This window comes from Carcharodon carcharias, chromosome 1 (genome assembly GCF_017639515.1).
Source record: "Carcharodon carcharias isolate sCarCar2 chromosome 1, sCarCar2.pri, whole genome shotgun sequence".
NCBI classification, from domain to species: domain Eukaryota; kingdom Metazoa; phylum Chordata; class Chondrichthyes; order Lamniformes; family Lamnidae; genus Carcharodon; species Carcharodon carcharias.
The window spans coordinates 37422525-37439219 of record NC_054467.1 but is presented as its reverse complement, the minus strand read 5'-3'; the positions used below and the strand labels follow the sequence as shown (position 1 = coordinate 37439219).

Here is a 16695-nt window from a genome sequence, read left to right as displayed (position 1 = left end):
GTATAACATTGTAAAAATCTTTCACTACATATTATTTACAGCGCAGAAACAGGCCGTGTGGCCCAACAGATCAGTGCCATTGTTTATGCCAGTATTTCTAACCACTCTGTAAATAAATCAGTTTCTCTTGAACTCCTTATTGGATTTATTCGTGACTATTTTATGGGCTCTAATTTTGGTGTACCTTGCAAGTGGAGCCATTGTCTCTGCGTTTATGTTTCCCTATTCAACCCTTTCATCATCTTAAAGAGCTCTAAAGGTCCTGTCTTTTTCAAAGAAACTAGTCCCAGCCTGTTTAATCTTTCACAATAGGAATAGCCTCTCAGTTCTAATGTTATCCTAATAAATCTTTTCTCCACTTTATCTGGAGCCTCTTATCCATTATCATTGATTTTCCACTGTGCTTCTATATGTGAAATGTTAGAACCTCAAAGTGATGTTAGAATTTGTCCATCTCCCAGTGTTACTACAAGCTACTGCAGCCAAATGAAAACTAGCAGACAAGAAAAAAACTCCACGGGCAGAATTTTGCCCTTGATGGGCGGGCAGACCCCACCGGCTCAGCGGCGGGCGGGCAGCCGATCACCACCGCCGAAATGGGCACCGCTGCCATTTTAAGTGGTGTCGCCCGACGGGAAGCACTATGCACTTCCTGTGCGGGCGGAGGGGGGGATTCCCCAGCTGTCAGAGTGCAGTCTTTCATGCATGTGCGTGAAAGAGTGCACATCTCCCTGAGGCAAAGTGCTGACTCAGGGAGCTCACTGAAAGGCTGGCAAATATAAAAAAATAGAACAATAAAAAATTCATTTTCATGTCCTCATCATGTGAAATGTCACACGAGATGGGATATGTTAATGAAATAAACAAAAACTTTATTAAACGTTTTTAAAACCGCTACCAAACCTCATCCCGCCACTGGATGAGGCTTGTAAAATAAATCACCTACCCGCCTGCCCGTTGGGCCCATGCACCGAGCCGAAGTTCGCACGGGCCCCTCAAAATCGTCGACGATTGGCAAGTTTAGGGCCTTAACGAGGCCTTGAATTAATGCCGCGCGCTGACGTCGTTTCGCTCGCGTGACATTTTATGCGCAGGCTCCGCCACTCGCACGCCAGCCACAAGATTCTGCCCCACATTTTCTTATGTAAACTGTTTTAAACATTACATTTATTTCAATAGGCAACCAATTAAATCAAATCTCAAGGAATATTAAACAAATTTACCTTAAACTTCCCTTGATAGCATATAACGAGGTTTGGGCTTGATTATTGCCAATCTCTACATATGCCAAATTGTCGACTGTCTTTGTCAATTGTGAATGGTTGGCATCTGTATGGCTGTGCCAAGATGGAAGCCTTGGGAGCAGTTTTTCAAATCCTTTGCCATAGCTGGTGTGGGTTGTGGGTTGCTGGTGGGTATTGAGAAAAGAGAAGTATTTTGTACCCCTGAAGACCTAAAACGATTGTAACATAAGAGCTGAAGTGATAGAGATTTTAGAGCTGTATGTTGGTGCATCCATTTAGATAAGCCACGTCTATATTAGAGTTTCATACACTCCAGATGAATTTATGTTTTTAGTTTCTGCAAGTGTAACTTGACTCTTGGTTTTGGTGTTGCAGGACTTTAGAAGTGCAACCCAACAGATTAACAGTGGGAGGAATCAGATCAATAGAACCGATTCTTCAAAGGAAAGGCCAGGTGGTCACTCATGATTTTGTAGGATGTGTGATGGAATTTGCTGTTAATGGTCGTCCACTGGAACCCAGTCAAGCTCTGGCAAACCATGGAATTCTGGACAGGTCTGGCATTGAGAATTGTTTTTATATGTTCTTTAGAATCAAGTACAGCGTACAGTATCTACTATGTTCTTATGATGTTCTGTTACCATTGTTTTAACAGCAGCATTAATAGGTTTATGCTTCTATTAAAATAGCAGAAAGGAATGCTATACCATTGTGTTATGTTTTTTCCCATTAACACCTCAAACAGCAATTTTTATGCTTTTTTAGTGGAGATTAATGAATTTGAAAAAAATAACTAGAATTTAAAATTGACTTTTTTTGTTAAAGTCGCTTTTACACATATTAACATTACAGCTTGTGCTATGTTCTGGTGGCTCTGTTTTAATTGATGCAATTGAAATATTAAATGTTTGAACTTTTGCCTTTGTTCATTTTTCTGTTTGTAACATTTCTCCCCTATCTTCCCCCACCCCCCCCCAGTCTTTTAAAATAAATGTGCAATCAGTAATACATAATTGAGTTTTACTGTCGGTATTAAGCAATGTATTTTTGATTGGCAAGATTATCATAGAACATAAAGTAGGAAAAATTGTTGTTTGAAATCCAGTTATGTCAGGGACAAAAATCCATTTATTTAAAAATAATGTAGTATTTATATTATGGACATTGGTGCTAACATGACCTCCCAGCTATTAATAGGAGTCAGCTATTAGAGATAAATCAAGGAATTCAGTGAAACAAGCTAATCTGCTTCTCTCATTGCCAACCTTTATGCTGCTGCTTCCCCCGGCAACAGACTCCACAGAGTTTTCTACTGATGCAGAAGTGAAAGTCCTATTTTGTTATGTGTTAGGAAAATTCCAGTAATCGATGGCATTGGCATGGTAGCAATAATCTCATTGTGCCTGTTTTGAAACCATGCCCTCAGTATACATCGGGCGATTGGAATTTGTAGTCATTGTAACGTTGATTTTAAACTGTGTTGCCTATTAGATTGATTTATGACATGAAATTTTATTTTATTTCAGATGTGTCCGAATGGAAGGAGTTTGTCTCAATAACCCGTGCCAACATGACAGCTCATGTGTGGATTACTGGTCATGGCAGCAATGTAATTGCAAGCTTGGATTTACAGGAAAATATTGTGAAAAATGTAAGGCTTAAAGTTAAAAATATTATGTATCCATAATGTGTAGTGTTTCATTATTTTATCTTTAAAACAAGAAAAGCAGTGTTCAGGGAGAGAGGGGAAAAGATGGAGTCCTTAATGAGAGTAGATGGCATTTCAACTACTAGAGGCTTTTCATGAGATAGCTGTTGTGATTTTTAATTCTGTAAAGGATATAATTAACTCTGACTATTTAATAAAAATTGATGTCAAGGTCCTGCACTGCCATCTGGGTTGCTGGCCTGAATTAGAAGGGAAGAAGCTGCTCATTATTGCAAAGCCGTATGTTTTCACAGACAGACAGTTAAACTCCTAATATGCTATCAACCTGAAGGGAAAACATATTGGGGATAGAAAAAGCCTCAGTTCTACAGCATAAAACACTGGCAGTCAACCAGGCTGGTCTCAATATCCCAGGAGGCTGGGGACCTTCCCACTCAGTGTTTCACTGTGAACTGACAAGTTTATTATCACATGCCTTACTACAGTTGAACCGAACAATTGGTACGAATTGACCCAGTAATACAAAATGTTTGGAGCTGTATGATTGACCACTGTGAGGCCCCACTGTTTCTACTAGCTTTATAGGATGAAAATGATAAGCTGAAATTTTTCATCACCATTGTATATTTTTGTTCAGGGGCTCTAGATTACTCAAAATGTGAGCTTTGATTCCGGTTCAACAAATAAATGCAGAATGGACATAATGTAGGAGCCATTGTGAGAACCATGATCATAGTAAAGTTATGAAGGATAACATTAGGTTACAATCTCATATTCATCACTTATTAAGTATTTGTTTTTAATTATTTTCTATGCTGCAAATTATTCAGTCTTGTCAAAGTATGCAGTATATTAGGCTGAACGTGAAGACAGGCAACCAGTCCAGGGGTTCACTAGTTCTCCTCAGAAACTAAATAATAAACAATACTGACTCTCCCTTCAGCTTTCTTTCTAATGTGGGCTATATATTTATCATATAGTAAATTGACTGGTAATAATGTAGATGAGTATAAATTTCAGCACAGAAAGAGGCTGTTCAGCCCAACATAATGTGCTAGTACCAGCTCAACACCATAGCTAACTAACCCTGTTTCCCTTCACTTTCTGCATACTTTTTTATTTTTTGTTTTCTAGAATTTAATTCCCACTTAAATGTCAATGCTTGACTCAGAATCAATAGCTATTCAAAGTAATATGTTTCTTATTTCAGTAAATCTTTGAATGAATTAATCTCTTCTAAATATCCCCTTTACACTTTTAGAAATTTATTCCTATGACCTGTTCTTGCTAATTCACCTACCAATAGAAATGATCCTTCATCATTTGTCATTTCAAACCTTCTCTGAGCCTGGGATATTTCTGTTCGACAACCCTTTAACTTTCTCTGCTCTAGTGAAAACAAAATCAATATTGACTGTTGCATTGCATAATTTGGTATATTTAAATATAATTACCAATTCCACATCATTGACAACTAACCTATTGCAATATGAACTTTGTAAGCTCTTTCCAAATGTTTCAAAGTTGATGTTCATTCTGATCAAAAATATGCTTCTTCTAGTGGTCAACGTGGACACTGCATTGTCACTGGATGGCAGGGGACGTCTGGACTATACGATTAATCAGAATCAGAAGCGAGACTATTTAGTGAAGCAGAGTTTGAAAGGGCAGCCTCCAGTTCCTGTGAGTGCAAGCAGCCTGGACATAAAGTTCAGAACAAGAAGCAAAAATGGCATTTTAATTCATGTCCAGGAAAACAGCAATTATACTACTGTGAAGGTAAGATTAAAGCTAGTTTTAGATGATTTGATTAGACTGCATGCACTGCTGTGGTTTTAATCATTGTTCCCATCACCCATGTCCTTTCTTCATAAAGTATTGGTCACACTGCTGGGAGGTTTTAACTAGTGCTAGGCATTGTGCCAAAAACATCCTTCATCTTAACTCTTGCCAACCATTTGTAGGGTAGATGATGGATTCCCCAGTCTTCAGCTCCATAATCCATGATTTCATGCAAAATGATCAGGAATAGGAGAACATTGCATTTTGTTTCTAACATCAATATCATAGCTAAAAGCCATAAACAGAAAAAAAAACAAATAACCCTGCAAACATTCTGCCTGGTGCTCTTAAAGGACGATGTTTAGCAGTTGGAATATCAAGTAAGCAAGCTCATTTACAGTACATCCCGTTCTTCATTCAGGAGGGATTCAGTAGACAGGTAAATGCTGGAGATCTGAATAAAAACAGCAAGTGCTAGAAATATGCATATCTGTCAGCAACTGAAAAGGGAAAAGACAGATTCAGCTTTGGTGGAAACCTAATGAAGGACAATGCATTTTCAACATTGTTTCTCTATAAAAGTCTTTTCCAGGTGTACTTATGTTCAGTAGTAATTTTCAGAATATCTTCTTGGTTTTTGCAGTTTTAGAATGTCTCACATACGTCATTCTTTTATTATTGGAGCATTCACCCCCTAGTATGATGGATATAATACAAATCTGCAGTTACTATTACTGAAACCGGTTAGATTTCATGGGGTTATCTGTAATGAAAGCTCATGTAAAACAAAGTAAATAAGATACAAATTTTTATAATTAAAAATGTTATTCCTTGCACAAAAAGAACAAAAATGTTACATCTGTTTTTGTCCATAAATCTTTCTGAATAAGACAGTTTCATTTTTCAGCGGCAAAGTTCATATTGTACACAAAGTACTGCACGTACACTTGGAGTAACCCAAGGAGTTAAATGGCCCTTCAGATATATGTAAATGATACAGCCATCTACTCGGTGAGATGGTTATTAATGAAGACAGGCTGGTGTACAAAGGGAACCTGATATTAGAACATTCAGGGAGGTTGCATACCATCACTTTGTGTCAGGCAAAAGTAAATGATGAAATTTGACGTATTTGTTTTTCTATAGAGTGATCTGACCCAACACTACTTAAAAACTGCATGTTGCAAATCACATGAAGACTTCTGCATATTTGACATAGCAGTTTGACTTAATAGGCATTCAGTTTTTTTAAAAAGATTGAAAATGGCATAAATCCAAATGGTCAAAGCATTTATTAGCTTTTGAAGAATTTAACTGTATTTCATATTGCAGTTGTACAATACATATGGTTCTAATACTGCAGATATTTATTGTATTATGGGAGAATGATTTAAAAGGATTTGCAATGTGAGCAAGGATCTCAGTGTAGAATTAGCAAGTGAACCTGATATCCTAATGAGCACCAAAATGATCATTTGAATTCAGCAACTTTTGCTTTGAGTCTGCCTCTGCCATCATTTGTTTTAAGTATAATGAGCTAACAGGAGTTTTTTATTCTTTTCCTATAGGTGAAAAACGGGAAAATACATTACATCTCTGATGCTGGAGTTGGTGGAAAAGTAGAAAGGAATTTTCCGGAGATTTCTGTATCGGATGGCCAATGGCATACAATTGTGATTGAGAAAAATGGATCCATTACCACCTTTTCAGTTGACAGGATATATACTAGAAAAATCCTTCATAACACTCAGGATTTTGGAGGGTTGGATGTCCTCACTGTTTCCCTTGGGGGCGTACCTCCAGGGCAGAATTACCAAAGCACTGATCCAGGTGGGTAGTTATATACCTGAGTTACTAGTCTGTTCACAAGAGTTTCCTGGTTTAGCATGAAACATTATTACAAACTCATTTTTCATTCACCAATTATTCAGGGACTGAGGATGAATCGTGAAGTCACTTGGGTGGATAGATGTGGTGTTATGGGTACTTAAGAGGATTGGGGACTCTTTAAGCAGAATTTTCCCTCAAGAGATTAAAAGCTGGGCCAAGGGAGAATAGTTTGCCCCTGAGTTGTAGAATGAACAAGTTAAGTCAAATGCCTGTTTCTCAGTCATGATTATTTCATTGCTGTTTTTGGAATCTTGCTGTATGTAATTTAGGATGCCCATATTTGCCTGCAGTCACAAGAGTGACTGCACTTCAAAGATACTTATTTGGTTGTGAAGTGTTTTGGGGTGTCTTGAGGTCATGAAGACCCCATATAAACACAACTTCTTAATCCTTCATTATCAAAACAGATGTGAGATATTGGAGCTATTTTTACTGGAGCAGAGAAAGCCAAGAAGAGGTGAGAAAGAAGCGTTTAAAATCATGAAGAGCTTTGATAGAATGAATAAGGATGGACATCTTCTTCTGATTGCCTAATCAGTGACAAAGTTCATCAATTTAAAATTGTCACTAAAATGGAAGAAAGAGTCTAAAATAAGTATCTTTAACAGATTTTTTTGGAACAGAGCTTGCTTTGTCACAGAGGATGGTTGAGGCAGAGACCATTTCATCACAGAGGTGTGAACAGTTTTAGGAAAGGAATACCATTGGGCTGTACCAAGCTAGCTGAAGATATCATCACAAATGGTGGGCTGGAGGATGGGGTGTACAAAAGACCAAAGTTAAAGAAATGAAGACCAGGGCTGGAAGCACTGGGAGGGGTCAGACCATAAAATAATTTAAATATGAGAATGAGAATTTTTAATTTGAGGAGTTGGAGCACTGAAAGACTGAGCAGGAATTGGCGCAGGATTGGACAAAGGAAGTATAGTTCTAGGTGAGCAGAAAGATGACAGCAGAGAGAATGACAAGGAGGGCATTGGAATAGCAGTTAGTTGTGTAGTACTAGACCTATGAGTGCTTGACACTGACACTGACATAGCAGGAATTATAGCAGGGTACAATTCTACTGACTGCCCAGTATCTGCCATTATGATTTTTTTCCAGAAGTAATGGCCAATCGATATAATGGACAGGCATATGCAAGTCATATGAGAAATGCATACTTCCATGACTAATGCCTTAGCACTGGCTATCAGGTTTGGGATTGCACTCCTGGCATTCAGATTTGCTTAGGAGGTGGCTATCCACAATAAAAGGGATTGCCTTGCTTAGCACAGTCAGTTATTAACCAATTCACTTGGTAATGCTGGAGATCAAAATCAAATTCAATGATAAGCCAACAACACCACTCTCCAGCAGGTGTCACAGCTATTTGCCTTGCCTAATCCAGAAATACTGTAAACCTGTTAGTAATATTGAGAATAGCCTGACCCCAGAAGATCCACCAAGGACAGAGTTGGCTATAGTCCCACACCAGCACAACTCTAACGAGAGCTCAAACAGCAATGAAAATCGAGGCCCATGTTTCTAGTGCCCTGGTCAATATTTATTAATCAATAAGGACTTCCAAAAACAGATTAGCGGGTTATGTATGGGACATCACCATGTGCAAATTGTCTTTTGTTTGTTAAACAATAATGATTACATTTTGGAAGTACTTAATTGGCTGCATGAAAGACATTGAGCTGGATTTTATTGGGTGCCACTGTCCCCATACCCCAACTAAAATGTCTTCTTGAACCTTCTTGAACCACTGCAGTCCATGTAGTATAGGTACATCCACAGTGCAGTTAGAAAAGGAGGTCCAGGATTTTGACCCTTAGACAGTTGCTTTAAGGTGAGACCTTTGCCCCTTTCTCAGGAAGAAGACCTGCCTTACCGTAATGCTGGTCAATCAGATGGCCAGTAGCTCTGTAGTCTCAGCAATGCCAGCTGGGAGCAGTAGCCACTGCTGGATTTACAGGCAGACCCACCATGCTGAGGAGCCCAGGAAAATCCAGGGTCAGAGATCTCAGCAAGCAGGGTGAAGTGATGGGGGAACCAGGTTCAAGAGGCTGGGCAGAGGGTTAAAGTGGGAGATGATTGTGTGGGATGCCTCCAGTGGGCCTAGGGGACCCGCAAAGGAGGTCCTTCCTTGCCTGACACAAGCCCGCCCATTTAAAGCTGCCAGGCTTCCCGCTTGCCGTGGGCCTCCCCTTGCCATGAGTAAAGTACTGATGAAGGGATGTGGCCATTAATTGGCTACTTAAAGGCTTCAATAAGCCCAAGGGCGGACAGGCCGTCCAATGCCTTCACCTTATCCTGTAAAATTTCAGGCAGGCTGGGAGCGGGTGGGTAGGTGGCGGAAAGGCAACTAGCTAGATTTTACACATCCACCCGCCTTCCCCCTGTGCCTTCAAACCCATGGGTGTGTTGGAGAAGCATAAAATCCAGCTCATTATATAAATAGAAGTTATTTTCTATAAAGTGAAAGCTGCACTTCTTGACTAGGGATTATGTGCAATGAAATGGACAATTACCAATTTTTAAAAGTTCATTCACGGGATACAGGCAGCGTTGCCAGATTCGGCCAGCATTTATTGCCCATCTCTAATTGTCCTTGAGAAGATGGTGGTGAGCTGCCTTCTTGAACCCCTGCAGTCCCTGTGGTGTAAGTACACCCACAGTGCTGTCAGGAAGGGAGTTCCAGGATTCTAACCTAACAACAGTGAAGGCGAGTGGCTTGGAGGGGAACTTCCAGGTCATAGTGTTCCCATGTGTCTGCTGCCCTCGTCCTTCTAGATGGTAGTGGTTGTGGGTTTGGAATGTGCTCACTTAGGAGTCTTGATGAGTTCCTGCAGTGCATCTTATAGATGGTACACACTGCTGCCACTGTGCATCGGTGGTGGAGGGAGTGAATGTTTGTGGAAGGAATGCCAATCAAGTGGGCTGCTTTGTCCTGGATGGTGTAAAGCTTCTTGAGTGTTGTTGGAGCTGCACTTATCCAGGCAAGTAGCTGACTTGTGCCTTGTAAATGGTGGTCAGGCTTTGGGGAGTCTAGAGGTGAGTTACTCACCACAGGAATCCTAGCCTCTTACCTGCTCTTGTAGCCACACTATTTATATGGCTAGTCCAGTTCAGTTTTTGATCAATGATATCTCCCAGGACATTGATAGTACTGGATCCTGTGATGGTAATGCCATTGAATGTCAAGGGGCGATATTTAGATTCTCTCTTGTTGGAGATGGTCATTGCCTGGCATTTATGTGGCGTGAATGTTACTTGCCACTTGTCAGCCCAAACCTAGATATTGTCCAGGTCTTGCTGCATTTGTGCATGGACTGCTTCAGTGTCTGAGGAGTCATGAATGGTGCTGAACATTGTGCAATCATCAGCAAACATCCCCACTTCTGACCTTGTGATGGAAGAAAGGTCATTGATGAAGCAGCTGAAGGTGGTTGGGCCTAGGACACTACAGGATATAATGCATTAGAGATCACATGGAATATCTAAAACAATCTCCTGTCTACTTCAAAAAGCAGTAAAGACCATACCATCAGACTCTTATACTCAGGTGAAAATTCATAGTTTAAATATATTTACACAAGTAATTGCACAGAAGCCTAAGAGGACTATATATTGAAAGCACAACACCAGACTTAACTGATGGATGCTATATGGAAGTTGACTCACATGGTGCCCCTCTTAAACCCCTCACTTTGTTGAGGCGGTACAAAACGGGGAACTGAAAACCAGAAAAGACCATAAATTATACCAGTTAATTATAACCTTTATATAATACAATGGCAGGGCATATGTAACAAAAACAAAAATTGCTGGAAAAACTCAGCAGGTCTGACAACATCTGTGGAGAAAAAGACAGAGTTAAGGTTTCAAGTCCGTTTGACTCTTCTTCAGAACTAAAGAGAAGTAATATAAACTGGTGAACTATAAACTGTTTAAGGAGGTAGGACAAGTGAAGCTGGATAGAAGGCCAGCGGTAGGTGGAGGCAGAGGAGAGATTGTGACATAAACAAAAGGTCTAAGGGGTGTTGATGGTGGTGATACTGGCTAAAGGAGGTGCTAATGGTGACATTAAGAGTAGAAAGCAGGATGAGCAAGTGACAGATGGCCCTAGTGGGGGTGGGGTGGGGGGGAAGGGGACAGTGTGGGAGAAAAGATCAAAATAGGCTAAAAGGTGAGGATAAAACAATGAATGGAAATAAATTTTTTAAATAATAATAGAAATAGATGGGGAAAATATATGTAAAAATTAGAAAATAATATTTGGAAAAAGGGGATCAAAAAGGGGCTTATATCGTCTGTTTACTATTGACACCTGCTGGTCATTTTAGTCACATCATGTTCAATTTTGGCACATCTGTTAATATTTTTAAACAATGTACAACCTGAACTCCTTTAGAACAAAGCTTCCTTGATGGTTCAGCCATTTAGGATCTGATTATTCATCTGTATTCTTGCATTATGTAATGCTTGCCAACAATTGAAACCGTTCCTATGCCTGACTGGTAGAAGCTGGAGACTGTAGGCTTAATTTTCTTCATCAGTGGATTTAGCACTCTACAACTGTTGTTCAACTTGCTGGTATTATGCTCCCGAGAGCCAAGCCAGTTTTCTTTGAGGAGCTCGAGATACTACTTGCACCCTCAATAGGCAGTGTGGACGAGGGGGCAGAACAAAATACTATGCTGCAGTTGAAGGGAGGCCATTTATTTCTGTAGTGTTATTCAAAGCAACGTCTGAGGCGGGGAGTTTCTTCACAAGTTTAAAGGTGTCTAAAATGGACATCCCTCAAAAACGGGTGCTGTATTAGAATGTGCGTTATAGCACCCCTGCCCACCCCCTAATCCCTCCCTGGCCTTATTGCTTCAGATGCAGTCAGCCTGCCAGTTTCCTGTTGTCTGCTGGATTGCATGATTATTACATGCAGTCAGTGCTGCTAAATGCACCATTGAGTGGCTGCACGTGTCAACGATGGGTTTAGGTTCATGAGAGGCTAGCACAACTTAAAGCCAACCTGCAATCTTTTAAGGGAGCTGCATTCTGGTTGGAGCAGATGCTGGAATCCTTTATGGAATAGAGCCAGAGCAGGAAGAAAAATCATTCATGGCACCACAGGGTGAAAGTATATTCCTAGGTCTTCTGATGCTGCACTAGATGCCATAGTGGAGGTGGTGGAGAAGAGGAGAGATATGATCTATCTACATGAGGCCAGGAGGACCTCCAGATAAACTCTGCAAAGGCAGTTGGAGAGATAGCCACGGCCATCAATGTCAAGTGTCCAGCTCTGAGGACCTGGATACAGTGTTACAAAAGGTTCAATGACCTCTCATGAATTGTCAAGGTCAGTGACTGTATCTTCAAGTGCCATATTCCATCACTTGCACCACTTACCTCAGATGCTGCTCAATGTACCACAACCCATCACTCAATCAACAATTACAATCAATCACAACTCACACCTAACATTCATTCCTTCACCTTACCCTCACACATTTAGCACTGCAGCAAGCATCACACCCACACCTCACAGCTTTTACACAAGGCCAGCTATTTAGCCATAACAGCCACACCACACAAACACATTGCATCACACTCACTGACACACTTCTTGAAGGACAAGTTGGCGAATAACCAGAGGCAGCGGGAGCTAACCGGGGGCAACAGGCACAGTTGCAAGTCTCCAAATGGAGGAGAGGGTGGTCAACTTGATTGGAACAGTTAGCTTTGAGGCTGTGGCAAGAGGCGAGCGCAAAACCATTGAAGATAAAGGTATACTCATAGTTGATCCTCCTTCTCACATCCCACTTCCCATCATCCCATAATGTCTTCTAATTTACAAGCTGCAGATGGTGTAAGCATGCACCTCTGGCTTTCGTGCCCATCTCTCATCACAACACTACTCTTGTGCCTTTTACCTTTGAGATACCTGAGAACGGCAACCCTGGCCATGCAGTGGTGGAGGAGAAAGAAGATAGTGCTGATGAAGAAACACAGTCACTCATTCGTACACTCAGAGCCACCAGCTCAGATCCTGACACTGTACATACTTTCATGGATAGTTTAGTGTTATCTGCATCTGGACATTGAGTAGGAGTGGCCAGGAGCCAGGACAGGGTATAAGGGTGGTATTAGTGCCAGCTTGCTGGAGGGCGCGATTGCTGCAGCGGACTCAGTTGTGGACTTCGATGGATAGCATGCAGAAGAAGGTTAAAGGTATACATAATGAAATGTTTGGGGCACTGACAGGCCTGGCAGAAAGCCTGTATGCAAGACCAAGGAACATACAGGAGTCAACACCAATTTGTCAGGCGGTTTTGCACAGAATTTGGAACCCGCCCTTTCCAGCTTGGGTGCAATAGCCAACTCCATGATGCAGCTTCTGCTTGCCAATACCTTAGCTTCCATTGCAGCTGAAGTAATCCAATGTCTGTAGTGTTGCGGTGGAAGCTCAGAGTGAAGTCACGCAAACTAAGCCTGCCACCAGGCAAATTCAGACTGCTGCCACTATGGCTGCAAATACCTCTGTCCAAAGGGATTTTCATGATGTCACAGCAATCCAGTAATCTGTCCTCCAACAAATTATTAGGGTTGCTGAGGTGCTGCCCCTTGCGCACCCCCTTCCCCCATTCCCCACAACCCCATGGGATTGGTAGTTATTCTGTGGATCATGAGCTTGCTGTCCTCTCTCAGGATGACAGCATTCATGCTCCCACCAGCACCACTCCTGTGTTGCCCGTCAGCCAGCCGGCTCAGACAGCAGCCGAGGTGGAGCCATCTTAAGCTAGAACTTGTAGAACCAAAGCTCCTGTGAAGCCACCTGAAGCCTCCCCCATTGAAAGACAGCAGCCATGCTGCAGTCACTGGGATAACATTGTACAAGGACAGGCAAAGGCACAGAGAGGACAGGCAATAAGGGAATTCACAAGGGTGATTAGTTGACTTTTGTGTGGAATATTGGATGGTTTGATTTATAAATTTGGTTTGGAATGTTTATTTTGTGGTTGGTTTTATTTATGCAATTGCCAAGCAGATTTTGTGATGATCAGTAACAGAGGGAAGATAAGGGGCAGAATTTTCTGCCTAGCGGGCAGGCCAGCCAGACCCAATCTCAAGCAGGCGGGGAGCCGCTCTCCGCCGGAGAAGCGGGCCCCGCTGCCATTTTAAGTGGGCGGGCCAATTATACACTTGCTGTGCGGGCGGGGGGATTCCCCAAATGCGAGAGTGTGCTCTTTCACGCATGCGCATGAAAAAGCGCACATCTCCCTGAGGCCGCTGCATTAAACATTAAAAATAGAAGAAAAAAATATCCTTAACATGATCCCCTCATGTGACAATTAAGAAATAATTATAGGGGAAACATTTTATCAACATCTATTAACAGATATATTAAAAGACAATGTCACATGAGACGGGACATGTTAATAAATTTCACTAAACTTTATTAAACTTTTTAAATCCCTACATGAAACCCCATCCCGCCGCTGGATGAGGTTTCATGTTTTTTCTATTCCCCGCCGGGGCTCCTGGCCTGCCCACCAGCCTTAACTTTGGACGGGCAGGTCCTTTAATTGTATAAATGATCCTGTCAATGGCCTCAATCGGCAGGCCCACAGCTGATTTTGCAGTACCCCCGCCTTCCTGAAAATTTGAATGGGGCATGATGACATCGAAGGTTCCCCGTGACGTCATCCCGTGTTATTTTGCGCGTCGGTGAGTGGGCCCCGCCCCCTGCTCGCTGATGGCAAAATTCAGCCCAAGGTGTGGGACTTCTGGTGAATGGAGAACTGGGACTGTGTTTACAGGTATCCCAGTGAGATGAGATGATCACAGGCAGCCAGTCCTGAAAGAAACTGTTTTGCTTGCCTTCTCCATTCCTCTTCCTCCGTCTGCTCCCCGTTTTAAGCTAGTCACTGTAGCACAAGGGGCAAGACTAGTCTATCCCATCACCAGAAGTCGGGAGTGCGCGCGAAAGAGTTTAAACAGTTTAATAAATTGTTGAAAATTTTTTTATGACATGCCCCTTCAACAGAAACTGTCACGTGAGCTGAGACATGTGCATTTATTTTAATTAAAAAATTTTCTGAAAATTTTAAATCATTCATGAAACCTCATCCCACCCGTGGATGAGGTTCCATGAAAAATGCGAAGGCCGCCTGGGCTCTTTGCCTGCCCGCCAACCTTAAGGTTTGACAGGCAGCTCAGCTGATTGCCTTAATTGCTTTTTAAACAGGCTTTAATAGGCCTTTGACAGTTCAGCGGGCGTGCAGCCAACTCGGCTGCGTGTCCACCGAACTGAAATTCTAAATGGCGCGTGGTGACGTCATGATGCATGCCCGACATCACCCCTCATTATTTTACACCTCGGCGAGCGGGCCCCAACCCAGCTCTCTACACCCAAGATTCTTCCCTCAGTGACCTCCCTCATGCAACAGTGAACTAGGAGATGTTGCAAATTTCAACTGCTCCAGCCAGAAGACAAAATTTCATGGCCACAGCCACCTTCCAACCATCCTCACACTGCTCTGAGGTTGCATTTCTGGCTGCAGCAGGTGGCAGATTTCACTGAAGGCATCCTTAGTGAAGCACAGATATCCGACACTCAGGTAGGAGTACTCTGGGTGGATATTGCCCCCTTCTAAGAGCCCTTCTCCTCCTTCCTCTTCTAGTAAATTGTGCAGCTCAGCATGCACTCTGCTCATTCTCTCAGTCATGTTGCATTCGAAGGAGAAGGCCTACACCCATGTCTGGGAGAAAGTGGTTTATGCAGCCTCTGTAAAATCAGGGTAAAGTCGTTCAGCACATGCCAAACCACTCCCTGTGGACTTTAGCAACTTTAAAGAACTCTAGAAACCAGAAAACACTTCCACAATCGCAGCAACAGTCAGCAGAAATCAATCAGTAACTAACCTAAAAGGTGATCTCTTTACATCGCAGTGCTGAGGTGTCCTTCCTGCTGCTGATAGTAGGTTCAGCTTTGCATGTTTAAGTGATGGCATTAGCTGGAGCACTGAGCTCCAAAACTGCAGCACTGCGGTCCCACGTCGGTTCTTCAAACCTCAGGTGGGCACTCCCTGCACGCATGCCAGTGCTCTCACCAAAATGACATCTGGGACAGCTCACCACCAAAGTCTGTGCACACTGCCATTTTAGTGCCAAATTGCCACTTGTAGCACTGAGAAACCAGGCTCTTCAGTTGAAAAGTTGCTGCATGTACTTCAGCAAAGAATGAACCAACTATTGGGACTTAAGGGAAGGAGCACCACGAAGAATGAACTGGGCTCAGATCCAGAAAATGAGTGCTGCTACCAGCATCTTCTCCCCCCCAACCATTTAATAGTCACAGTTCACCGAACTTCCAGGGCCAAGAAGGTAACAGGAGACAGTGCACTATAGTAAACATATTCGCCCAGTAAATGTTCTTCACACTACCCCTCACCTTACTTCCAGCTGAACACTTAGGAAATCAGTGGAAAACTCATCCAATAGCTATTTCATTGCCAGCACCTGTGGCTAATCCTATTAAGAATGCTTTCTGAAACCTAGGTTGCATTCTATTTGATTGGATCCAGAGCACCATCAAACTCTTTATTTTTCTTAAAGGGAAATGGACCACAACCAGAAAGAAATAATGCTACCTCGACTCCTTCCTGCTGCTATACATTAGTCGTGGGGAATAGCTGAATATTAGCAAGCAACTGAGTTCATTTTGCTGCCAAAAGGGAACCGTAATAGCAAGACTCATTTGGCAGTGGGTTCGAATCTTAATCAGCTCAAGGTCTCCTTTATGAGCTGTATCCACATCTGTCTGACAGCTGGCACAGCTCAGTAATTGTTTCATGAGCAAAGCGCAGCATTCTTATTGCTGAAGAGTCACAGTGAAGTAGCTCCTCTTGCATCTGGAGGTAGGGAGGTGTAGGTAATGGCAGGAGTCAGAGTTTGTGAAGCCTGCCACCTTCTGGTCATCCTCCTGAACCTACTTCCTCTCCCACCTCAAAGCAGGGGAGGTCCAATAATGATTTCATTGGTTCTTGAGGTCCACCCCACGAGGTTAGAGTGAAACAAAAACTTTAAGATACAGAAAAAAGTTTCTTATGTATACTTCCAACA

General features: G+C 42.3%; 1 protein-coding gene across 1 annotated transcript in view; it reads left to right on the top strand.

Moving 5' to 3' along the window:
- LOC121292460 (protocadherin Fat 4) overlaps positions 1 to 16695 on the top strand; it is a 410751-nt gene that overhangs the window by 385414 nt on the left and 8642 nt on the right. The window contains exons 14-17 of the mRNA XM_041214468.1: positions 1620 to 1799; positions 2771 to 2895; positions 4475 to 4692; positions 6264 to 6525. Coding sequence (XP_041070402.1) covers positions 1620 to 1799; positions 2771 to 2895; positions 4475 to 4692; positions 6264 to 6525 — 785 coding nt within the window. The remainder of the gene's footprint in view (positions 1 to 1619; positions 1800 to 2770; positions 2896 to 4474; positions 4693 to 6263; positions 6526 to 16695) is intronic.